The following is a 26,522-nucleotide window of genomic DNA, read 5'->3' on the forward strand; positions in this document are numbered from 1 at the left end:
ATGGAGATGGTATTAGTAGAAGAGTACTATCATTATAATGAAACTGTTCATTATAATGTGATAACTCATAATGAAGTTTAGGAAGAAGGGAAGGAAGCAGCACATTATAAGAGAGAATTTGCAGACTCACATTCAATAAATACTTGGTTGTTTCCATAGCTGGCTCACTGACTGAGTGAACAACATTGATGAGAGACTGTAAAAACCAGCGAAGGTGCAATAAAGTTTGGTTCTCTTGTATAAAATCTCATCTGGCCAATTTATGTGTCTTGTTAAAAACAAGTAGCATCAATTGATATTGCAAAGGAACAGTATTGGCACAGTATATTTGGTTGTCTAGTGAGAAAATGCTTATATGTATAGAGGGGAAAATTCAGCTTGTTTATGTAGGATAAATCATATCTTTTAGAGGACCTAATAAAAGGTAAGGAACAAAGCGCTGGAGACCTCAAGACCATATCTACAATGACAATATCCACATTAACAACATATAAGATAATTTCTGATTAAGATGACTTCCCTGGTGGCTCAGACAGTAAAAGAGTCTGCCTACAATGCAGGAGACTTGGGTTCAATCCCTGGTTGGGGAGATCCTCTGGAGAAGGAAATGACAAACCACTCCAGTACTCTTGGCTGGAAAATCCCATGGACAGAGGAGCCTGGTAGGCTACAGTCCATGGGGTCGCAAAGAGTCAGACATGACTGAGCGACTTCACTTTCTAAGATGACTAAGAAGGTCTTATTCTCTCTCCTACTGCTTTCAGGCTTCTGTTTCTGGGGTTTCAGGGTTGAAAATAGTGATTCTTAAGCAGTTTTACAGAGTGCCAGTATTTAGTAACCACTTTTTGGTATAGAAGGATGTCAGGCTAATCTATGATTTAGAGGAAAAAAAGGTATGATAACTTACCAATTTTTTTCTCTGAAGCAGAGGCCAGCTATGAGAAATGCCACCAATTTCATATAGTGGGGCATTTCAGTGGGGGTGTTTTGTCTATTAGAGTGCTGCATGTACACATGAGACTCTATTCTTTTTATACTTAAATATATTCAAAGAGCTATAAGCCTCAGGTCTTAGAAATAATGTTTTAGCTTACATATTTTCTTTGCATTAAGAAGAGGCTGGGCACTGTGTAAAAGTATTAAACATTCTCCTTTCTTAACATCATATTGTCTTTAGCACATAACCATTTTTAGTGCAAAAATGTGTAAGAAGAATGGCTATTTGCTAAAAAGTAATTTGCTTTCAGCAATATTTAGGCAAAAACACAAGGTACAAAGTGATAAATAGGAAACTATGGGTTATCTTCAGTAACTATATTAATTACATAAAGATCAAATATCTACCTTACTTGGTCCTGTGCAGATATGACTTGAAACAGATTAATCTTCTGATATTTTTTATGTACTGTTTTAGGCAGACACACACAAATAATATAAAAGTCTGTGACATAAAAATTATTCTAGAATCTTTCAACAGAAAAACTTTTCTTGAAAACAATTTTTTTAAATTGATAAATATGGAAGGTTATAATTATAGTCCTGTAAAGGTAATAAAAATATGTTCACTATGAGATTTTTATCCCAAGCATAAACATTGTCTTAAAAATTAAACATTGCCTTTTTTATTCATTTTGTGTCCATTTTTTTAGTTTAGTTCAATTCTCTTTATATGATTCTCCTATATAGATTTCTATTCTCTATTTTGCTATTTGACATTTCACTGAGAAGTAAATCTTTTTCCTTAATTGTGATGAGTTGAAAGCCTATGCTATCAATAATAAACAATATTGAGAATATTATTTTGAAAAAAAGCATCAGTGTTGTGACTTGTACATTTGTTTCTGCCATCGCACATATAGTAAAACTGTTCACATTTTTATTTTTATAATTCCATGAGATGCTTCATGAGTTTTCTGTGGAGAAGTAATGAAGCATAAATTATACATCAACTGAATTTCTTCAAAGTTACTTTACAATTCATATATCTTAATTTGTTCAGTTCCTTTTCTGTTTTTCATGAAAATCTCCATCAGACATTACTGACACCCCAGTGGATAAGACACTCTTGATAACACATCTTAATTCCAACTAGTATTAAACTAATTTAGCTCACAAAATGACATGCTTGTGCTGGCATATTCTGCTAATAAGCATAAATATGTAGTTTATTTTCCATACATCTTAGATATTCTATCATCAACAACACAACGCACATAAAATAACTGTAAAGTAAGATGTTTTTTGGGCAAGGCTAATCCAGTTCAGCACAGAGTTATAAGCAGGTTGATTCTTTGGCTACAGATTTAGTCTAAGCATCCAAATTGCTCACTTCTATTATGGGCCTTTTCAAAAAGATGAGACAATTTCTCAAGCTTTTATTACCATATATTAGATACTGGTTTTTGGCAATGGACTTGTCGATTGTGAATGACCAAGCTTCCTCCAAGCTGCCTTCTGTTCTAATCAACTAACAGAAGTTTGAATACAATCTATAAAAACGTTAATAAACTGTTTTAGATCAATTTATATTCATAAATACACAAAGACACTTTTTTTTGGTGTCTGTGGGACAAGTAGCTGGAGTCCTATGTAAGCTGAATTTGGCTCTGTGCTGCCTACTATCACTGACTCAAGTCACAAGGACAGATTAACCCGCATTATATAGTTTTAAAAAATCACCATGGGTATGAAAATAAATATGTAAGATTTATAATTCAGGGTAAAGTATTAGGCTGACTCAAAAAAGAAGCCAAAACAATAAGTTTTTAAAATTACTCTTAATTTTTCATTGAAGGATGCAAAAGTATTTCCCTCTTCCCCAGCATTTTCCCTATTTTATATTCATGCTTCCATCTAAACTTGTTCCAGATGACAGTGTTGGAGATAGACACTTTAATTTACCTAAACATACCATTAGGTTAAAAAAAAAAAAAAGTTACATTGTTCTTATCCTTCTGATGCCTTGATATGCTAGGGAAGTTTCTACTGATTAAGCAGCAGTCTTTTCAAATTCACAAGCAGTGATAACATTTGTTATAGAAACCTGCCTATGGGCTTGGTCTCTGATACAAGTGGCAGATTATTACATATATATATATATATTTACTTTCTTTAGAAATGAAATGTCATGCTTCATATTTGCTTGGTTACTTACCTGCAAACATGAAGTCTATTTAAAATTACTTATGTCCAAACTATATAGAATACTCTTTTCTACTGAACAGATTTTTACAGAAATTATTAATGCTCAAAAATGTCTGTTTTGAAACTAGAGCTTACTAATTTGACTAATGCCAAACAGTATGAAAATAAGCAAGATGGGAGAATTCAAATTGAACCAACGGAAGTGACTTCTTCATCTTCAATTTAACAGATGCATTTTGAACCATGTGTCTTAAACAAATACAGAATAAATGTACAGAATAAAACAGAAGACAAATTTGAGCAGAGAAAATATTACTGATGTCAAAGTTATTTGTACTGTCAAATTATTTATAGAATATTAGAAATGACAGAGAACCGGCAGTAGTCACGGTTGAAGGTATCTTTAGTAAGTAATTCTGTTTTACTTTTTTGATAAGCATCCTACTGTGTACAAAGAATATCCGATTACTCTATTCCCTAGCACTGTGTCTTTAAACTCAAGATTATACCTGATAGTTGGGTATAATAGATAGTACCTGGCAACAGCCAATACTCTCTGCTCACAGGTGCCAGCAGAGTTGTTTTCTTTGTCCCTCGGCAGGGATGGACAGTTCATCATAGCCAACACTCATTTGCAGCAGCATTTCTTTGACCTCCCCCTATTCCCCATCCAGTTACCACTTCATCTCTTACTTTCCCTTTAGAGCAGAACTCTTTGAAAGAGTTTGACACCCTCGTTGCCTCCAATTTCTCTCTTCCTGCTACATACTGAATCCACTTTTATGCGACTGTCACCCCCATCACTACATTGAAACTGGCCTTATCATGGTCTCCAGTGACCACCTCATTAGGTCCAACCGTCAGGTGTGAGCCCTCAACTAATTTGAACCATCGGAAGCATTTGACACAGCTGATCATTCCTTATTTCCCTGAAACATTTTTCTTCTTGGCTTCCAGGCTCCCACAGCGCCTGATTTTCTTCCTAACTCATGTGCGCCTCCTTCCCATTTTTCTTCCTGGTTACTCCTCATCTTCTTGCCTTCTTCATATCAGAGCCTTGGGATGCTGCTTGTCTCTCTCTACTCGTTACCCTGGTGATGTCATCCAGGCTCACAGCTTTCAATATTATCCATATGCTAATAACTCCCAAATGTCTCAAGCCCAAGCCTCAGGCATAAAACTCCAGATCTGATACCTTTTGCTCTCTACTTGACATCTCTTGAATATCTAATAGTCACCTTAATCTTAACAAGTTCAAACTTAAGCTTCTGATATTCCTTTCATACCTCCTCTTGCAGTTTTACTTACATGAATAAATAAATGTCAGCTCTGTTCTTCCAGCTGAACAGGTCAAGAACCTTGCAGTCACCCTTCATTTGTCTTTTCCTCTCACAACACATATCTAGACCGTCGCCAAGATCTGTTAGCTCTAACTCCAAAATATATCTAACTTCTCACCATGGTTACCACCTTTGAGCCATAATAACCTCTTGTTAAAATTTTGTAGTGATATTCAAACTGGCCTCTCTGCTTCCACCATTCCCTACAATAGACAAATCTCAGCATAGCAGCCAAGAAGACCCTGCTAAAACCCTCCACTCAGCCAAACCCCAAATGACCTACAAAGTTCTACTTGATGTGGCTTTCTACTGCCTACAATTTTGTGTATCTGTCTTCCCCACTGACAGTCCACTATAGTTACTCAGGCATTTTAGTTGTCCCTGGATAAGGCCAGTCATATGCTGAACTCAGGGACTTTACACTGGCTGCTCCCTCAGTCTACAACACTTCCTTCAGACACCAGCTTCTTGTTCCCTGACTTCCTTCAGGTCTTCACTCAAATAGCATCGTCTTGTTGAGACCTTCTGTGGTCAATCCATCCAGAACTTCCTCTACATTGTCAGTTCTTTTCTGATTCATTTTTCTCTCTAGTCTTTATCACAATCTAACATGTCTTATATTTTTAAACATTTATCTTGTTTGCTGACTGCCTCCCATAGTGGACTCTAAGTTGAGTGTGAGCAAGGGCTTCTATTTAGCTTATTACTGCAGTAACTCTAGCATGGGTAAGGGGGGTGGGGCAGTCAGTATTTGATGCTGAATGTCATCAGCTATCTTAGCCACTTGTTCTCAAATCTTAGCTTGTAAGACTCACTTGTTTAAAAAAGAAAACAACAACAACAACAAAAACCAAAGGATTTCCAGCACCATGGCCCCACCACCAAGAATTCTGATATACTAGGAGGCAGGTGACCCCCAGGACTCTTTGCCAATGTTACACAGAACATGCTTAGAGAAACACTGTTCTTAGTCCTAACCCTTTAGATTTCTTACAGGCTGTCATGATGATCATATTCATGACCACTACTTGTTTTTGTAAGTAAGGTTTGATTGCAACGGTTGTTGTTCAGTCACTAAGTCACGGACGACTCTTTGCTACCCATGGACGGCAGCACACCAGGCTTCCTGTCCTTCACTATAGCCACACTCTTCAGTCTACACAGTGTCTATGACTGCCTTTACACTACAACAGAGTTGAGTAGTGTCACTTGAGAGCCTTCAAATCCTTAAATATTTACTATTTGGCATTTTATAGAAAATGTTTGTTGACTTCTGATATAGACAGAAGACAAATTATTTCAGAACAATATCACCTAGTGATAAGTTGTTTTAGCTTTTTTAGGGTGATTTTTTTTTTTTTTGCCACACAGTTCAGCATGTTAGTTCCCTATCTGGAATGGAATCCGTGCCCCCTACAGTGGAAGCATGGAGTCTTAACCACTGGACTGCCAGGGAAGTCCGATATGCTATTTTTTCAAAAAGCTGAAGGTATTCTAATGTATACTTAGGCCAAATCTATCCCACCTATATAGGGAACTTGCAATATATTTAATATTTGATTTATATTTGATGGGCTTCCCTTGTGGCTCAGCTGGTAAAGACCAACCTGCAATGTGGGAAACCTAGGTTCAATCCCTGGGTTGGGATGATCCCCTGAGAAGGGAAAGGCTACCCACTCTAGTATTCTGGCCTAGAGAATTCCATGGGGTTGCAAAGAGTTGGACATGACTGAGAGACTTTCACTTTATATTTAATAATTCATTTCTTTATCTTTAATTCCCCAAAGAATGCTAACCATTTTTGTTTTTGTTTCTATAACAAACATTAAACAAAACACTAAGATTCTGTTATAAACTGTCTTTAGATATTTGCTATACATTTTTTGTTTCCCAGGGACCTATAATAAAAATGGACATATTCTGGGAATAATTTTCAGTAGTAAGACATTGGTCTAGGATAGCCAGGTTAACTTTTTCATAAATAACTCATTTTGGTAAATAAACAAAAAAGTAAGGTTTCTAACAAGAAAGTATTTCATTCTGTTCTAACTGAAAAACCCAAGTAAAGACTCTGAGCCCCTGGTACTCCCCTCTTTGCCTGTTGTCCATCTAGTCAAAATGTAGGGTCTTTAGTTTGAGACTAAAATTTTTTTTAAACTTAAGTTACTCATGCTGAGAAGTTTTAATTTGTTCTAAGAGTTGAGGCCGGAAAAACTCCTACAACTGTAGGAAAGCATTATCAAAGCCAGCAGCTGTCAGGCACCTTTATTTTTTTAGGCTGCTTTTATCTTCATACTAGAGAAAGATTTGTTCTGTTCTTGGTATTTAGAATCCTTGTTCTTTAAAGATTCAAAATTACATTTCCAAGAAAATGAAACTTCAGCTTTATGTCTTGAACTCTGGTAAATAAATAACCTTCCCCACCTCTACTCTCCATATCCTAGTGTATTTAATTCCGAGAAATACTATACTTAATGACTGAATTTTAGACTATCTATTAAATATACTGATAATGTTAAAAGTTATAGTTCAGTAAGTCAATTCAACTTGTGATATTTAGCAATCATTCAAATTAAGAAATGATACACTTCCTAATCTTTCAGTTTGTTACCTGAGGTCAAAGATGATATCTACAACTTCTGGAGAGAAGGAAAAAAGTTTCTCTTGGTTTAGAGTATTTCCTAAGACTAACTTCTGAAATAGACATAATCAGGAGGGATAAGAGGAAAGGCAAACCATTGGGAGAGAAGACAATCGAAAGATTAATAATAGAAGGGAACTACTTAAGTATATGTGTAAGTAAGGCATAGACACTAACTATATGTTAAATAATAGGGTAAAACAAGTCCTCTGATAATAAAACAGTTGTATTGTGAAAGTCTGAATATGAGGAGCAGGGTAGAGGAGTATACTTAGTTATGAAGGTTCCCTGACAGCTCAGTTGGTAAAGAATCCACCTGCAATGCAGGAGACCCTGGTTTGATTCCTGGGTCGGGAAGATCCTCTGGAGAAGGGATAGACTACCCACTCCAGCATTCTTGGGCTTCCCTTGTGGCTCAGCTGGTAAAGAATCCACCTGCAATGCAGGAGACCTGGGTTTGATCCCTGGGCTGGGAAGAGCCCCTGGAGAAGGAAAAGGTTACCTACTCACTCCAGTATTCTGGCCTGGAGAATTCCAGGGACTGTATAGTCCATGAGGTTGCAAAAAGTTAGACACAACTGAGCAACTTTAACTTTCTATGTCCAGAAATAAGTCAAATAAATATATACCTTCAGAACCATTTAATGTTGTAAAAACATTTCTTCCTGTTTGTTCTTTTAAGTTGCAGTGTTAGATTAAATAACTATTTTCCTCCTTTTTGACTCTTTTTCCTTTAAAATATTAAGAATATCATTATTACCCTGAGTTTTGTATTACCCTGAGTTTTGTTTTTGTCTTTGGTGCTTTATAAATGTCATTTATATCGAGCTTTTTCTAGCCAATAAGAGTACCATCAAGAAAAAGGGAGATTTATTTCTATTTTTTTGTACTTCTTATTATGCTATTACTATGTCAAAGCATTAGGTCAGCTTGCGACTGTGCAGTCTTGATAAAAATAGAACCTTTGGAAAATATACCCAAACAAGTAGAGACACTGGCAAACCACCACTAGATGGCAAAGCCGCTCTGCCTGTAAACAGACTGTGATTTACAAACGTGCTGCAGCACAGGTTCCACCATATCAGAGTTTTGATCAATTTGGATTTTAAAATATGGATGGCCACCACAGTCTGAAACTAAATTACTTGGTATACTTTATCTTAAACAAGTATATATAATCTTATTCATGTCAAACAAAACCTTACATTTACAATCCATCATCAATATATTATTAGTTTTCAACAGTTTTCAGTAAAGACTACAGATCCAGTGACTAAGAAGATAGCAAATGGATCAAGATAAAAATCAAAACACAATATGGTACACGGTAAAAATGAACAAAAGGCGACACAGAATTCAGAATTAGATATTTACAAGTATATCCCACATTAGTTGTACACTCAAAGATACCTACATTAAACCTATTAAAAGGTTACATTGTATTTTCATATAAAAGTTATAGATATACTTAAAGTGATACAAACAAGATGTGGTTTTCTTAAAAGTTTTCTTGTGATAAGGGCAGAAAGGAGGAAAAATAAAGCATTTTTCACTCCCCCAGATTTTCTTTTTTGGTTGAAATCAGAAATGCTTTAGTTAGTATAAGTTATAATAAATATGTTTAAATAACTACAAAAAGTTATAATAATAAGTTTATAAATAAATGAATTTTAATAAGTACAAATAAGTTAAATAAGTTATAATAAATTCACAAGAGAAGATTTCTTATTGCTCAAATCTAGAAAATTATAATACTTCTTAAGGTGACAGAGTTAACAGTCTATTTAAAAAAAACATGAATGAGAACTTGTTTATAAATGCATTTAACTAAACTATTTTATTATACACAAATGTGAAGAAAATCTAATTGGTTCAAGGATTAATGCTGCCTATTTGGTAAAATTTTGCCTGATTTTTAGTATGAATGCTATGAGAATGAATATATAGCAGACTGAAGCTTTTAATCCATGATTCAAATTTCTCAGCATACAATGAAACTTGTGAATAATACTCTAGCACTGGGACAGGAGAGCCATAGCACAGATTTAGTTCAAAGGGCCTGTTACGCGTATTCATGCCATGCCGCAATACTGTATTTTCTTCCACCAAAACTACCAAATGGCCACTTTTACTATCTTCCCTCTGACCCTAGTAACAAGATTCCTCAACTTAAAGTTATTCTGAAGTTATTCACCAGTTCTGTGGTAGGTCACTCTGAGAATTTATAGCATTTCTTATACAAATTACTCCTTTGATAAAAGACTCCAAGTAAATGAACGGGCCTTACTTCAAATGGCTTCATTTTACTAAACTAACACCTTTGTTGGTATGTTCAGCTATACCCCTTGATTTTACTTGAGCTCATACTCAATACAAGCACTTCCATTCCAATAAAAAATGGCGGTTTAAGGGTTTATGAGGGTTTAAGTCTGAACCATGTTGATACCTGTCACTAACAGATGCTAATCTAGAGACTGTCTTCCAGGATGGACTTATTAAATGTATAGGGAATTAACCGTATTTATTTTGGAGTCTAAGTTAACTGTATTCTTGGGCTCCAAAATCACTGTAGATGGTGACTGTAGTCATGAAATTAAAAGATGCTTGCTCCTTGGAAGAAAAGCTATGAACAGCCTAGATAGCATATTAAAAAGCAGAGATATTACAGTGCTGACAAAGGTCCATCTAGTCAAGACTATGGTTTTTCCAGTGGTCATGTATGGATCTGAGAGTTGGACTATAAGGAAAGCTGAGTGCCAAAGAATTGATGCTTTTGAACTGTGGTGTTGGAGAAGACTCTTGAGAGTCCCTTGGACTGCAAAGAGATCTAACCAGTCAATCCTAAAGGCAATCAGTCCTGAATATTCATTGGAAGTACTGATGCTGAAGCTGAAACTCCAATACTTTGGCCACCTGATGCAAAGAACTGACTTATTGGAAAAGACCCTGATGCTGGGAAAGACTGAAGGTGAGAGGAGAAGGGGAAAACAGAGGATGAGATGGTCGGATGGCATCACCAACTCAATAGACATGAGTTTTGAGTAAGCTCCAGGAGTTGGTGATGGACAGGGAAGTCTGGTGTGCTGCAGTCCATGGGGTTGCAAAGAGTCCGACACTACTGAGCAAATGAAGTGAACTGATTCTTCATGCAGTTGTTATGAATTCACAGATTTAGAGTTTGTAATAATTTCATTTGGTAATGTATTTGTCTATAGTTATAATGGAAAAGGGGAACTTCTCAGGTGGCTCAGTGGTAAAGAATTTGCCTGCCAAGCAGAAGACGTGGGTTGGATCCCTCAGTCGGGAAGACCCCTTAGAGAAGGAAATGGCAATCCACTCCAGTATTCTTGCCTGGGAAATCCCATGGACAGAGGAATCTGGTGGACTACAGTCCATGAGGTCACTAAAGTACATCTTATGATATGATCACATATTGAGTGAAGCTCAGAATTGTTGAAGATGGTGAAGCTTTATGCATTAATTCAATGCTTTCCTGGTCTAGCACCATTCCAACTGTCCCCAAATAAGCTTTGCACTTCCTCACTAAGAATGGGAATTCAAAACTGATTTCATTCTCTGCGTAATTCTTGGACGTCACTATCTCTATGGAACTGGATTAAAAACTGATATGTGGACTTGAATTATCATTGTCTTGATGATATGTCTACTTACAGAAGGCAGCTACTCTCCATTAACAGGCATTGTGGCCAGAATCATGCTGAAGGACAGGAAAGTGATATTGATATTTAGGAAAAAGACCCCGAGCCCATTATGATATGTACCAAAGACAACATAGTGCTGCTTTTTAAAAAAGGTTTGATGACTTGAGTTTTCCAGTATTTCAGAGAGGCATTTCTAGGGAGACTGAACATACTTAAGCCTACTGAATAAGGAAAATGAGTATTTAAAGGATTAGCTGGAATGGTCTCCCTGGATAAAAAGGGATGACGTTTATCATGCTTAAGCATCTTTAAAACTTTTTGTACCACCTATCTTTCCTGACTAAAGACATGAAAGTTTTCCAAGGGTCTAAAGTAGGAACCTCAGAATCATCTTTGATTTCTCCAAGTCCAACTTGTTTAATCAACTAACACCTAGTGAGCATAACGATGCGTTGCTTCTTCCTCCCAGTCCTGCTGCCGTTGCTCTTAAATATTAAGAGGTCCATAGAGCCTCTTTCTTGAGCTACTGTCACAGCCATACAGCTGACCCCCTGCGATAGCCTCTCTCACAGGTTCTGTTGCCTTCGCTCTTCTTTTGAGTGTTAGTGTTTTGGGAGCTCAAGTACACATCCCTTTACTCTCTCATTCTGTACTTTCTCCCTGAACAGTCAGCCTACACCTGTGGGTTCAGGTCCTTGATATGATGACAATCCTGCAACTTTTATCTGTAGTCTAGATCACTGTCTTGGCCTTCAAACCTTTATGCTTATTGGTCTATAGGATATCTTTAATTGGAGGTCCCACCTCAAATTTTGTGGTCCCTATCATCAAATCTCATGTGGATTACTGTAACAGCTCCCCTAAATAGTCTCCCTACTTTCAAAACTGTCCCTCTGCAATCCTCACTACATCCTATAACTGGAGTGATTTTTCAAAAAAATGCAAATAGGAATAGGCCTCCGTCCAGCTTAAAACCCTTCAATAGCTTATTACTGCCTTTAAGATCAAGCTCAAACTCTTTAACCTACAAGGCCCCTCAGGGTACCTTTGGAGTCTCATTGCTAGTCATTCTCTCTTTAGCTAATAATTAAGCTCCAGTTTTTGGGAATTATTTGGTCTCTGCTTTCTTGTCTGGGTCTTCATAATTTTTTTTCCCCTCTTCCTGGAATGTTCTTTTCATCTCTCCCTGCTTCCTTTGCCTAATCATCTTTAGATGCCAACTTGGATTTATTTACTGTTTTGGCAATATTTTTCTGACAATGGCTCTCCCAAGACTGAGTTTGGTGGCCTTCTGATTTGCTCTAAAAACACACACTACTCATTTAATATAGCCATTTCTTTCTAAATTTGAATTGCCTTTTCTCTTTCTCATTCACCACAGTGTACATTTTTGAGGGCAGGGATTTTGTATACAATTATATCACAGGTGCTTAACAAAGCGTAAATCTACCCTAGAGTTTGAACTCTGGTCACTGCCCTTCTTAGAGATGTCCAACAGCTCCTACAAGCCTAGTGAATAAAGACGCAAGTTCTTTACACGGCACACGAGGAGGCCCTTCTCAAGATGCTAGAGTTTATCTTCCAATTTCACTTCCAGGAATTCCTGCCTGCCTCCCTCCTCTACTGTCCGTTCATATTTCGCTGAACACCTCTGCATAGGTAATTCTGATGCTTCCATGCTTTTGCTTATATTTTCCCCACTTTCTAGAGTATTGTTCCTCTGATTGTTTTCTTGGAAAACTTTTTCAAAACCACCTTTAGCTCTAGTTCAGGCAGACTTAATAGTTCTCTTCTCTAGGTCAACACAGAACTTCCCACTGTTTCAGCATGTATCTTGCTATATTACAGTTATTTATTGTCAATAATGTCTCACTGGTTAGACAGTGAGCTTTAGGAAGCTACATATAAACACATTCATGTTTAGATGTTGCCACAGTGCCTGACCTCTACTGGGAGCCAAATGTTTATCTAATTGGATTAAAACAAAAATTAATTCTGTTTCAACTACTCTTACCAAGACTTAGGCAGAAGGCAGGTAAGGGAAGACTGGCTCATTCTACAAAATGTGAAAATGAATATGTATAGGTTTATACATCTTTGCTTGACCCTAGGAAGAATTTGGCTTCTTTCCGAACTCATTCTCTTTTTTTTTTTTTAAAGTGCCACTTAGAGAGCTTCTACTAGCTCTTGTAAGTAGGTGAACTCTTCTGATTTGCTCCCTAACTTCAATCTATCCTTAGCATGAGGAAAACACATAAAATGAGCTAGAAATATTTTATGAATAATGATCAACTATGAACATTGGCTCGGAAGGTAAAGAATCTGCCTGCAATGCAGGAGACCCAAGTTTGATCCCTGGCTTGGGAAGATACCCTGGAGAAGGGAATGGCAACCCACTCCAGTATTCTTGCCTGGGAAATCCCATGGACAGATAGGCTATGGTCCACAGGGTTCCAGAGTCAGACACGACTGAGCAACTAACACATACACACACGTGAACTTTAAATGGTAAAGTCAAGGGCAGAAGTTCAGAAAGCCTTGCTTTGAATCCCAGTCCTGTGACTTTCTGACTTTGTACAAACTGCTTATTGTGCCTTGGTTTTTTTATTTGTGCAATAAGAATGATAAGACTTACTTTACACTTAGGTTATTGTGAAGATTAAGAGTTTATACATGTGAAACATTTAGAACAAAAACATGGCATACAGTAAGCAGTTACTAAGTGTTAGGTTTTATTATGTTAAATAGTGATTAATTATATGTTCCTATATTTTAAGGTGCTTCACCACAGAATGTGAGCTCTAAGACTTTGAATATCAATATAAAGTAGCCAGACAAATAAGCATATCCTAAAGGACTTTACATTTCAGAGTTAGTACTTGGTTCTAATTATGACTTTTTTATTCAATTGCTGTACTGTGGAAAGTTACTTATTTTTCTATTTTCACATTTATAAGTACATTGATCTACTCTGTAATGATGGTAAGTATCAACAAATGATTTTCAAGAATCTTGAAAATACAAAACACAAAAGTGACAAAATAGTTTATAAGTACCCAATGTAATTCATTAACAATATTGCCTATTACATTAATTTCCATACTGCCTTCCAATCGTAGCTCTAACTCCTTACTTCTTCCTAATTTTCTCAAAGGGTGTTATAAAATTAACTATGTAGTTAAACTTCAGAATCTATGTTGGTTTGGGTTAGAAAACTGTCAGATTTAAATGTGGATGCCATAAAAGTAATGTAATTTAAAAAATCATTATTATCTTTTGCTAAAATAAATGTGCTTGTTGCAAATTTAAAATACTAACATATGCATTTTAAAATCTGATTTTATGTTATGTAATGATATTGATAAAAATCTGTTTAAAAGCCACAAAAATGATTCTATAACAAAACTACTTTGTTATAGCCTATAATTTTGATAAATGAATAAGTTATGATTTAGCCATAGTGTGAAAGTACAGCCAAATCTTGATTATCTTTGGTCTGTGGAGATATGGATGGCTTACATAGTTAAAATCCATGTATTATTCTAAAACCTCATCCATTAGCCTTTTCTTCCACCAAATCTTCACCACATTAGCTTAATGGGCTAATTTGCACTTAAGCTACCTTTCTTACTTGAACAGTGAAATGGCAAAATAAATACACGAATAAAAATTGGACAACAAATAAAACACTGGAGGGAAGGCTAATCTACACACTAAAACAGATCTCTGAATAATCAAGAGTTGGCTGCACAGTATTATGTTCACTTTAAGGATTACAACAGCCTCGTTCTCCTTTGAACCTTTCAATAAAATTGAACAGGAGTTCCTATGCCTTAACAGTCCTAGTCAGAGTTGCTCTGAGTACCTGAAAGAACCCTGGTGGTACAGGGCCTACTGGCATGCCATCTCCTGGGGGAATGTTTCCTAGCACTGGACTGGGAGCTGCTGCAGCACTCTGCAAAGAATAAAGGAGAAACAAACCTATATCATTACAGAGAAGGCACAAAACCAAAAACTGATGATAACAGACTGCAGGAAGGGAAGCTTTTCATTCCTGGGAACAAATATTGGTAATTTTCCCCACTCCAGAGGTAAAGTAAGATATAGTAGTTACTTTGGTATACGACTAAGTTATTTGGTTTAAACAGATCTCTTTAAAACTTTTTAAAGTTACAAACTATAATAAGATGCTATATTTGAGTGATATATAAAAGGCAATTAATATGATAAAATGATAGAAATTTAAATAAATGCTTTAAGGCAAAGACTTATGAAATGGCAACATCAACCAATAGGTAAATAAGTAACAAGTTTGAAAATGATGGTTGTACCAGATGGAAAAAGGAACTCTGTTTATATTAATTCTCTGTCTATAGGTGGCAACACTCACTTTATTTACTTTCTAATATAAATACTATAATTGGTAGCCAAAATAGATAGCAAAAGTAGTGTGGTGAGGATGAAAAAGTAATTAGGAGACTGAATAAGAGAAAGGAATTAGATTTGCACAGATTAGTCTCATATAAACAGATTATAAAAAAATCAGATTGAAAAATTCAAAGTCTACTTTACTTGCAAATGATTTCATGGAATCCTACACCTTCAAGAAATAGGAATATGAAAAACTTTGGGATAGGCTCTTCATAATTGAGTCAAGGTTTTAGATTTAATTCTTACACAGAGCAGTAATACATACAACTATTTTACAACCATGGATTTCATCCCTCAATCTGTTTAGATACATTACAAATCCTAAGAACAGTCAAGAAGGGATCAGAAATATATTAAAGACAGATCAGTATGAATCCAACAGTTCTGTTATGAAAGTAACTCAAACCCAAGGTCTATATATTTGTTATACTTTTCTCCCATCAGTTTATTCATTCATGCATTAATATTTCATGAGAAGATGTAATATCTCAGTATATTTGCAGCATATATTTCCCAGTATATAAACTGATAAGATACTAAAGTATGTTTATTCTATAGTACTGGAAGTTATTATCAATCAAGGCCAATGCTTTTGGTCTTTCCTGAGGAAACCTAGATTTAAACTTGGTTATCTAACGTGTTGTTTACCTATGAACGCCAAAATTCTAAACTTCTGATAAAACACTTAAGTATTAAAGAAGAAATAGTATTTCTTAGATATTAAGATTAAACACCAATCTATTATCCCATTTTAAACAAAAACATGCAATTTCATTCAAGTGTACATTAATTGAATACATACCATTTGTCACATACTGTTGTAATTTGCATTTTATATCAACACTCATGTTTTTTAAAAAAATTAAAGGCAAATTGCTTTCTCATTTTAACTAGTATAAAATTTTCATATACAATTTTAGAGTAAGAGAAAACCTTACCAAACATTTATCTCCTTTTAGTTAAATATATATGGTTACAGGCAGATCTAGGAAGAAAGATTTGATCTACATCTTTTGACAGTCAATTACTATAATGGGGAAGTTGCTCTTAGTACTAAAAGTTAGACATAGGGTGTCACTATTGTTCTAATTAATTGTAGAACAGAAACCTTTTCTGTAAGAAAAAACTTACTTAAAAGAGACAAGTTTGTAAACCACACTCACCTTTGCTTTTATAGAAATGTACAACACTGAGCCAGTTTACAAGAAAAAAATAGAATTTAGTGAACTGCTGCAACTGCTTAGTGCTGTACAAATATGCTATTTCTCTTGTAATTCTTGTTGCCTAGCAAGTATACTGGGGCTTACGTGGCCCCGTGGTATAAAGAATCTGCGTGCCAATGCAGGAGCTGCAGGAGACACAGGTTCGATCCCTGGGTTGGGAAGATACCCTGAAGGAGGAAATGGCAACCCACTCCAGTATTCTTGCCTGGGAAATCCCATGAACAGAGTAATCTGGTGGGCTACAGTCTACAGTGTTGCAAAGAACTGGACATGACTGAGCACAGCACAGGACATTAAGTATATTAAAAAAGGTTTTGCCTATCAAAAGGGAAAAATATTGGTTTGTATCAAAACTAAAACTTAACAAGTAAAGATGTTAGGTTGTCATTGGCTCCTTTATTTTTTCTCTTTTCTTGGAGGTGAGGGAGAATTACATTGTTAAAAGGTATAAAATATACTAGTTTTTTCTTCAAAGTTCTTCATTGTATTATGTTTTATTAGGGCTTTTCTCAGCTAGTATTTAAAAATGAAACAAATGATATAGAAGATTTAAGCAAGTTAAATCTGAAATACTTTTTGAATTTTAATTTTATGACTTCAAAATTATTTAATAAATTCAATCAAAATATATCTTGCCAGGACTCTCTTATCAAGCTCTACAACATAATAGCTGACACAACAGAAAAAAAAAAATCCTTGTCTTTTTGGAATTAACATTCTAGTGAGGGGGGAAAAACACAATTAGTGCTATGGAGAAAAAGCAAGCAAGAAATAAGAGAGTTCCCAGTTAAGAGAGTAGGAATTACAATTTTAAATAGAATAGTCAGAAATGAATGAATCAGCCAAACAAATGGATCAAATTATGGTGACTGATTTAAATATGCTTCTTACTCTGTCATTGGGATCACCTTCCTACATTTTAAAGATGTCTTACATATTTATATTTTGCACCTATTCCTTTAGTGTCATAAGAACTATTAGAAAATTTTTCTTTCATAATAATCATACTGTGGCCATAACAATAGAGATGTCTTGAAAATAGTTTTGTAGCCACAGTCTAGTATAGAGCATGATGCTTTGGTTTTCTGGTGTAATAGCAACTTCTAGACTTGGCCTAAGGACATAAATTGAAGTGAATGGAATACTAGTAATTATCAAGTTTATTTACCCAGTACAAAGCACTAGTGTAGAGCATTTCAGTCCAAACTTCACTCTGTGGATCACAGTTTTGAGCTGAATTATCCATCCATTCTTCTGGGATTTACTGACAAGGGATAATTGCTCCCTTTGTTGTACTGTGTGGACTCAAGCTTAGAGGACCATTTGGTACACCACGGTAATCAATAACAAATACTAATCTGATAATAAACACTAAAAGGACACATTAAATGTTACTCTAAGCATTGGAAAACAGTGTATTTTTCAAACTACCTAAATTGCTCAATTATATACAGTAGCAATACAAATAATATTAAAACATGCTTTGAAACTGTAAGCCACGGAAGAATCAGGTTTTAGGGATTAAAGCTTTATGTAGAAGGGCGAAATACCGCATTTCTTGGGTTTCATGGCTGGAATTTCTAAGACTTGTTTCAAATTTACTTCCAACTCACGAGACAAATTTATCTCATGACTTGAGGATCCACAAAAATTTTGTTGGTTCTAACTCGTAAAGTATGTATTATTCTGGGGGTGGGGGTTGTGACTGAATTACAAAAGGACAGCAAATAATTTAATTATACTAAGAGCTACTACAAAGCATTAGCTTCACTGGATTTGTGTGAATTCCCATTAGAATACCATGGAAAATCCTTTATATATAATATATCCACAATTATTTAGGGTTGACTTTTTATGTTCTCTCTCCTGTGAAAAAGAAAGACATATAAATAACATGGTTTAAAAATATTTCTTCTAATTAAGTGAATATTTTTGGAGCAAATGTAAAAATATTAATTACCATTAAAACATTTTTCTTTTTGCTGGTTTAATTTATATGATTTTAATATATACTTTCAGGTTTGTATTTTCTAACTGCTCTTAACTTACTTTGCCACATGACTTGAATTTCAATGCTTTTTTGAAAGTGAAAATTTTACTTTTTATTTTAAATATGTTTTCCTAAATCACTATCTTTACTTACTTTTTATAAATACAATATATTAAATTTGATATTTTCAAATGAAATAAATTATGGAACAATTATTTGCTTTCCCAAGGAAAATATTACAATGAACTTTAAAGAGTCACCGCAAAATGAGTCTTCATGTTGCTATATATTTAAGTCTCCTTTCTTGGACTTTGTGTTTTCATATCTTTCTACCTTGCAACAAGGCACAAGCCAACCTATGCTCCTTCCTCATGTTATTTACTTTTCCCTTGTATATGTGTCTAGCACCACTTCCCATTTTCTCTTCAATGCTATTTTAATACTATTTTCATTCTCTAATTCCTGATTTCTGAATGTAAAGAACAGTGAGGTATGCTGTTATTTTATATTTTCCTTTTTTTACAATCTAAAATAAAAGCTAGAAGAGTTCTTATTTTAACCTTAATTATTATCACTAGTAGCCTATGGTAGGAAAAAAAAATGTTGTATATACTCTTGTAAGAAAGTTTCAAAACAACAGGCATAAAATAAAATTTTGCTTAAAATTAAAACTAGGATGCAGTTGATTATAAAATACATGTTAAATAACTAACAGTTTTAGTTACTCAGGATGGTACAGAACCAGCTGCCTAGGAATAAACTGGGAATCAAGACATAAAATCTACATTTGGTAGAAAAGGAAAACGATCTTTAAAGTATACGTAAAATTGTGAAGGTAATAATAGAAACTAAAATAGTGGTGTACTTATTGGAAATTGGAAGAAATGAGTAGGACGAGACCTGGCAGAGGATTATTGGTATTTACTCTTAAGACATTTGTGCTATTTTTAAGGCAGATACAAGTATTGTTTTGAGAAATATTTAAACTGTTGATGCAGTAGATCCCTTATCTATGGGGCATAGATTCCAAGACCACTGGATGCCTGAAACTGCAGATAGTACTGAACCCTGTATATGTTTTTTCCTATACACATATAATTACGCTAAAGTTTAATTTATAAATTAGGCACAGTAAGAGATGAACAACAATAACTAAAAATAATATGATTATAACAATATACTGTGATAAGTTCTATGAATGTGGTCTCTCTCCTTTCCTTCCTCATTTCTGGCAGGGGTTTCTTCATCAACAGATGCAGCTCTTTTGTAATTTTTATATTATTTGATCTAAACCTATTCCTGCATCTGTGTAACCATCCCTTACTGGCAGAAAATGGCTTGTTATCACCTGGTTCAGAGGATCTCTTGCTGAAGTCTTGTTCATGTCTTCCAGCCACAAATGTTATTATGTCTTTTCTACGTTAACTAAGTACTCATCATGCACTGTGGCAGTCTGAGGTGTGAAAACCAGCACAGGTGTCTTTTTTCCTTTGTCACAATTTCATAGAAGACTTGTTCTTACCAAAGATCTTAGCAACCTCAGCATACGATTGCTTTTCTTTCCTTATTAAGTCTAGAACTTTCAACTTTTCACGTAAAGGAAGCCTTTTCCAACTTCTTCTGGTGTATCTGAATTGCCCACATCACTACTGTTGTGCTTTGGACTATTAATAAGCAAAGTAAGGGTCACATGAACACAAGCACTGTGATACCATGAGAGTGGATTTGATAACCCAGACAGCTGCTGACTGAACAATGGGTGGGTTAAGCTGGACAAAAGAATGATTCATGTCCTAGGCAGGACGACGCAGGACAGGGTGAGACTTCATCACGCTACTCAGAATAGTGTGCATTTTAAAGTTATAAATTGCCTATTTCTGAATCTTTAATTTTTTTCAGATCCTGGTTGTCTGTGAATAACAAAAACTGAAGAAATCAAAACCGTGGTTAAGCATGGCTCTGCAGTAGTTTTTCTGTCTTCATAATTTTAATGCAGAGCACAGTTAAATACTTTGGCTATTGGTTGAAGACATGTTCTTTACCATACTAAGAAATATTTCTATGCCCAGTGTTTTTTAAACAATTTTCAAAGGTCAGGAATAATAAGAGACACATTGCCTTTTCATATTTGATTGGTGTTATTTAGTTTTTCTTTTGGGAAGCATGATATAAGTACTATACATTGACAGTTTTCTTAAACCATCATTGTATTTGAGATAAGTCATGCTTGATCATTATGGATGATCCTTTTAATAGGCTAATAATTTTATTAGCTATAATGTTTTATTTAGGATCTTCATATCTATTTTCTAAATGAGACAGGTTTAGAAAATTCCTTGCTAGATTATATTTTCAAATTTAAGCATTAGGATTATTCTGCTTCCTCAAAATGGACTGGATGGCAAACTCTTGCAATGCTCTGAAGAAATTTACATAATATGGTGTTTATCTACTTTGTGAAGTTAAAAAATATGCAGTGATAAAACTGCCTGAATACAAAGGCAATTTTGGAAGTAATTATGGTCCTTATTATTTTTTATATATTTTTTATCTTATTTTCTTCAATTCTGTTCATTTATCTTTTCCCAGAAAACTTCATTTCTTTGGGACTTTTTGTTTTATTCATATACACACTACTTCCACATGTTTTAAAAAGGTCCTCTGTAGCAGCTGTGAGAGCCTGCAAGTAGACCACCACCATCTGTCCTTCATCTTTTCCCATGGTAAGAGAAAAGTAGCCAGGGGCCACAACCCAGCTACGTGATGCTGCTCGGTCTCCGTTGCTCTCACCAAGAATTAAGCTCTTACTAATGTGAGCAAAAGGGGTACACATCATTTTCTGGATGCCTCCTGCTGCTGCTGCTGCTGCTGCTAAGTCGCTTCAGTCATGTCTGATTGTGCGACCCCACAGACGGCAACCCACCAGGCTCCACTGTCCCTGGGATTCTCCAGGCAAGAGTACTGGAGTGGGTTGCCATTGCCTTCTCCTACTTACTTTTAATTGCAGATCCAATTTCTGACATGCCTATAAGACCAATGCCCTGAACAATGGCGGAGGCCCCGCTAGCCTTAGTCTCTGGATGACTCTGGAGCACAGCCTGCCTACCTGGCCTGGCCTGACTTCCTGATCTGCTGGTCCTTAACAGAGGCTGACTTGCTTTCTCCTAAACTGAATGAGTGTTGTCATCATTGTCATCATTATCTTTGTCAGGAATTGTTCTATTAACTCACCTTTTTTTCCTATTTAATATATTTTACTCTTAAAATTTTTTTTCTACTTTCCTTTGCTTAAAAAAGGTTTTATTTTCAAACTTTTTAATAAATTAGTAAATACTTTCTCTTTTTTAAAAAGATAAATAATATGAAACTGTAAATTTGGCTCTGAATTTATCCTTGATTGCATCTGCAAGGTCTGATGGTGGTATTCATGGCTTTTTCCCTAGATCATCCAATAAATACAATTTTAATTTTCCAAAGAGTTACTGGATATAACTGGAAACCAAAATGATACTGATTAGATGATTTAGAAAAAAATGAGAACACTAATATCAAACTTTGTACATGTAACCAAAGATATACTTTAATTTATAAATGGATGGAGGTTTTATTTTCATTTTTAGTTTCTAGTTTCCCAAGTGTGCCAAGGTAAGACATACCATGGGCTTCCCAGTGGTAAAGAACCTGCCTGCTAATGCAAGAGATGCAGGTTCCATCCCTGAGTCAGGAAGATCCCTGGAGGAGGGCATGGCAACCCTCTCCAGTATTCTTGCCTGGAGAATCCCCATGGACAGAGGAGCCTGGTGAGCTGTAGTCCATAGGGTCACACAGAGTCAGACATGACTGAATTGACTTAGCATGCATGCAAGATACACAACTTTTGTATTTAGGAACTTTTGAATAATTTTTATATGGCCTAATCAATGGTTGATTTTCATAATATTCCAGGAATACTTAATAAAATATCCATGTTCTTGGTCTACATTTTTATCCATTTGCCAAATACCTTTATATTGTCCCTAATTTTTGTCCTCTTGCTCTTTCAAATATATATATAATACCCTACAACTACTGCTTGTCCATTTAATTTTTCTTTTTCATGTTTAATAATCACTGCCTTGAATCTATTTGTCCTAAAATTAATATTTCAAGCTCAGCTTTTTGTGTGCTCATATATCAAATCATCTCCCATCCATTTATTTTATTTTTTTTAATTTTATTTTTAAACTTTACATAATTGTATTAGTTTTGCCAAATATCAAAATGAATCCGCCACAGATATACACGTGCTCCCCATCCTGAACGCTCCTCCCTCCGCACACCATCCCTCTGGGTCGTCCCAGTGCACCAGCCCCAAGCATCCAGTATCGTGCATCGAACCTGGACTGGCATCTCGTTTCATACATGATATTTTACATGTTTTAAAACTTTATGCTATATTTTGTTTAACTGTTCCACTTCTCAGCAGAAAAGGCCTCTAATATGCATCTAATGAGATGTCCTTTAAAGCTAGAAAGAAGAAACTTTTCTCCATCTTAAGCTTTAAAGGTACTAATGTTAATGCAAACAATACTGTTTACCTTTCTTTATGAAAAATGAAGGTGGCTTTCTCTTATTCTACATCACCCTCTTCTATTTCTTAACCCTCATTATAAACACCTAGAGTTTTAGGTATAAATTTTTGTCTTAATCACCTCTTCTTTCAGTAATAATTTTTACCTCTACATTCAGTTTTATAATCAGCTTTATACTTTCAACATAAAAAATAACTCCAATTTTGTCTAGTTTTTTCCCTTTCAGCTTAAAATAACATAACTGTGCTCCTCATATGAGTTGCAATTTGCATACATTTCTTAGTTGGCTAGAGGATGTATGAATACCATTTCCCAAATCCTCATATGTGCAAATACCTTTTTAAACTCACATCAAAACTACAGATACCCCTGTACCCCTGTTGTCTGGTATTAATGTTGCTGAGAAGTCTGATGCCATCTGATTTTTGTTCCTTGGGATGTAAACTGTTTTTCTGTTCTAAAGATATGATGGATGTTTTCCTGATATTTATAACTCCCAGTGTTTCAATTCCATAGGTATTGATCTCTAAATTTCTTGTCTAGTGAGATGTGAACCTTTTCAGTGATTGTATCTGGGTTATTTTTTTCTAATTACAAAAGTTGAGGGGAAATTTTTTGCAGTTAATAGATGTAAAGGAAAGATCTGGCAAATCTTGCAAATGTTTTTAGCATCTAAGTATATAGTTATGATATTTTTGATAACTTTGGAAATATGTTTAGAAATCATGCTAGGACAGGATTTTAGCAAGTTAACAGTGGCATGGAAAGGCTTCCCTGATGGCTCAGTGATAAAGAATCTGCCTGCTAATGCAGGAGATGTGGGTTCGATCCCTGGGTCAGGAAGATCCCCTGGAGGAGGAAATGACAATCTACTCCAGTATTCTTGCCTGGGAAATCCCATGGACAGAAAAGCCTGACGGGCAACAGTTCATGGGGTCACAAAAGATTTGGACATGACTTAGCAACTGAACAATAGTGGCATGGAAAGCTGGTCAGTACACTTGTAGAAAGCACTTCACATGCAAACACCATGTGCTGTAAAAAGGAATACGTTTTGATTAAGTGATCTTTCTTTTCAGATACTATCCAGTATAAATTGTGAACTATGAGAAAAACAGTGTGCATTAAACATGTTCACTGTCATACATTTATCGTAAAAAATAGTCAAATTTAATAATAATATAATACTTCTATAAATTGCAGCACAAATAAGTGACAGAACGTTTCAACCATCAAAAATCACAGTTGCAAATGGAATTATTTGGGAAACAGGAGTTTATTTATGATATGAAAAAGGAAGCGTTAATCACTCAGTCATGTCCGATTCTTTGCAACCCATGGACTGTAGCCCACCAGGCTCCTCTGTCCATGGAATTCTCCAGGCAAGAGTACTGGAGTGGGTTGCCTTTTCCTTCTCCAGGGGATCTTCGAGACCCAGAGATCAAACCTGGGTCTCCTGATTCTTTACCATTTGAGCCATCAGGGAAGGTCTTATTTATGATATACTGCTATTAAAAACATTCCAAATACAGAAATGGGTATATGATTATAATTATGAAAATGGTAAACAATTATCTATCAAAGATGGTAGATAAATTAAGTGTTAGAATGTTATAACTGATAAACTGTTCACACACTTTCTGAAATTTCATGTTTCTGTTTGTAATATAAATAAAAATTACAATAGGTTAAAAATACACACTGCCGGTTTTGTCAATAGCTATAAAAACAAGACCAAATGCTATTAATAACTTAAGACAAACCTAATCCCTAATTTTAAGTTTAAATGCAGACATTTCTAATTTAAAAAAGACCTTTTATTTCAATAATATATGAAACACTGTAATTTTCAGACCATGATGAACCAGTTTTTCTGCTTTGGAAAGTTAGATCCTAGAAACAATCTAAAAATCACTTTCATTATTGCCGGGCGTTAGTTTGTCCTGTCTTCACAAATTCATTTTTAGTGTCACACACTTTCTACTCTAGTCCACTCCACTCTCTGAAGAGTCCAGAGAACCAGCATCATTGACTACTGTTTTAGGCTTGTTTTAAAAATATTTTATAGATAGTTTTCACAAAACTTAATTATCCAGGGTATAATACTCAAACCCTTTAGGCTTCCAAAAGAGGGCGAGACTCAGAAATAACATTAAAAACAAAATCAAAAGTAGTTCCTGAGTACTCAGAAACACAGAATGTAAAAGAATTGATGTAAACATTACAGCTAATGTTTGCCATGCAGAAGAAAAAAGGTGCTTTGATTTGGCTGGTAATTTCTACACAATGCTACCTTTTCACACAAAAGGCAAGAAGCATGGGAAATATGACAGGCAATAGAAGGGAAGCAGCTAGTGATGCTAAAATATATTTTAAGTGCAAGAGAAATGCAAAAGGACTCTGATAAACACAGTGATGATTTCATTCCTAAAGAATACTTTAGCAGGCAGACTTTAATTTAGTTAATTTTCAAAACAGCAGAAACCATCATATTTTATAGTTCAGAAATCAGCTTCCTTAAATTCTCTATTCAACTTTAATCAGAAAAGGTAGATTATAAGAAAAATGGCTGAAAAATTGGGAAATTTAGTCGGGTGAGGGGTATTGAGTATTCACTGTATTATTTCTAAACTCTCCCTTGAAATTTTCAAAATAACATGTAGAAAAAATATGAAAACCTGAAATAAGCTAATGAAGTTAGGCTGCAGTAATGTAAAATAATTCAGCTTATACATGTAAGACTGTACTTCCCAAGATGAACTGAGGGAACACTTCTCTACTTGAACTACACCACTACATGAACTATTCTCTACTTCCATATTTTCAATAACTTTATAAGGGGAAAAAAAGAAAAAGAGTGGACATAAAGAATCTGCTTTGAGACAATTTAGTTCCAGGTGATATCTTCGCATCCGTACATGCAACCCAAATATTAGGTACCTACTATGTGCCTGGGGCTGAGCTAAGTTGCACAGATTCATTTTGATCACAAAGAATTTTGAACCTAGTATGATGATACTCCTTGAAATTATGAGTTGTGATGAAAACTCAAATAGCATATAAAATTTTCTGTTTAAAAATGAAACAAAATGGGGACATTTTAGTCAAACGCTTACTAAAATAACCTTAAGCGGTATTTCAAAATACCATAGTTTAAAGGAAAAGCAAGGAAAAAGTGTTAGGTTTTTAACCGTTATTGATTCTGGTCGTTGCCCTACTTTTTCCTTTTTAACTTCAAAGCTGGAAGCCTTTGTCTTTTTTCTACACTATTGATTCAGTAAAAAAAAATCCCTAGGTTTCTACCAGTTTGGGGGTCTAGGTATTTTAACTATTCTTATGGTAAGAGAAACTGGACAATCAAAGTCATCCCTTGGCAAAAAATTGCTTTCCTGGCAACGGCAACCCACTCCAGTACTCTCGCCTGGAAAACCCCATGGACAAAGGAGCCTGGTAGGCTGCAGTTCATGGGGTCGCTAAGAGTCAGACATGACTGAGCGACTTCACTTTCACTTTTCACTTT

At 35.2% G+C, this 26,522-nt stretch overlaps 1 protein-coding gene across 6 annotated transcripts in view; it reads right to left on the bottom strand.

Moving 5' to 3' along the window:
* SSBP2 (single stranded DNA binding protein 2) overlaps window positions 1-26,522 on the bottom strand; it is a 310,974-nt gene that overhangs the window by 73,732 nt on the left and 210,720 nt on the right. For 4 of the 6 annotated variants that reach the window (XM_070793993.1, XM_019965384.2, XM_070793992.1 and 1 more), the window contains one exon: window positions 14,653-14,742. The exons of the other annotated variants lie outside the window; for them this stretch is intronic. In XM_070793993.1, coding sequence (XP_070650094.1) covers window positions 14,653-14,742 — 90 coding nt within the window. The remainder of the gene's footprint in view (window positions 1-14,652; window positions 14,743-26,522) is intronic. 6 annotated transcript variants of the gene reach the window in all.

The sequence above is a fragment of the Bos indicus genome, chromosome 7 (assembly GCF_029378745.1).
Source record: "Bos indicus isolate NIAB-ARS_2022 breed Sahiwal x Tharparkar chromosome 7, NIAB-ARS_B.indTharparkar_mat_pri_1.0, whole genome shotgun sequence".
Classification (NCBI taxonomy): domain Eukaryota; kingdom Metazoa; phylum Chordata; class Mammalia; order Artiodactyla; family Bovidae; genus Bos; species Bos indicus.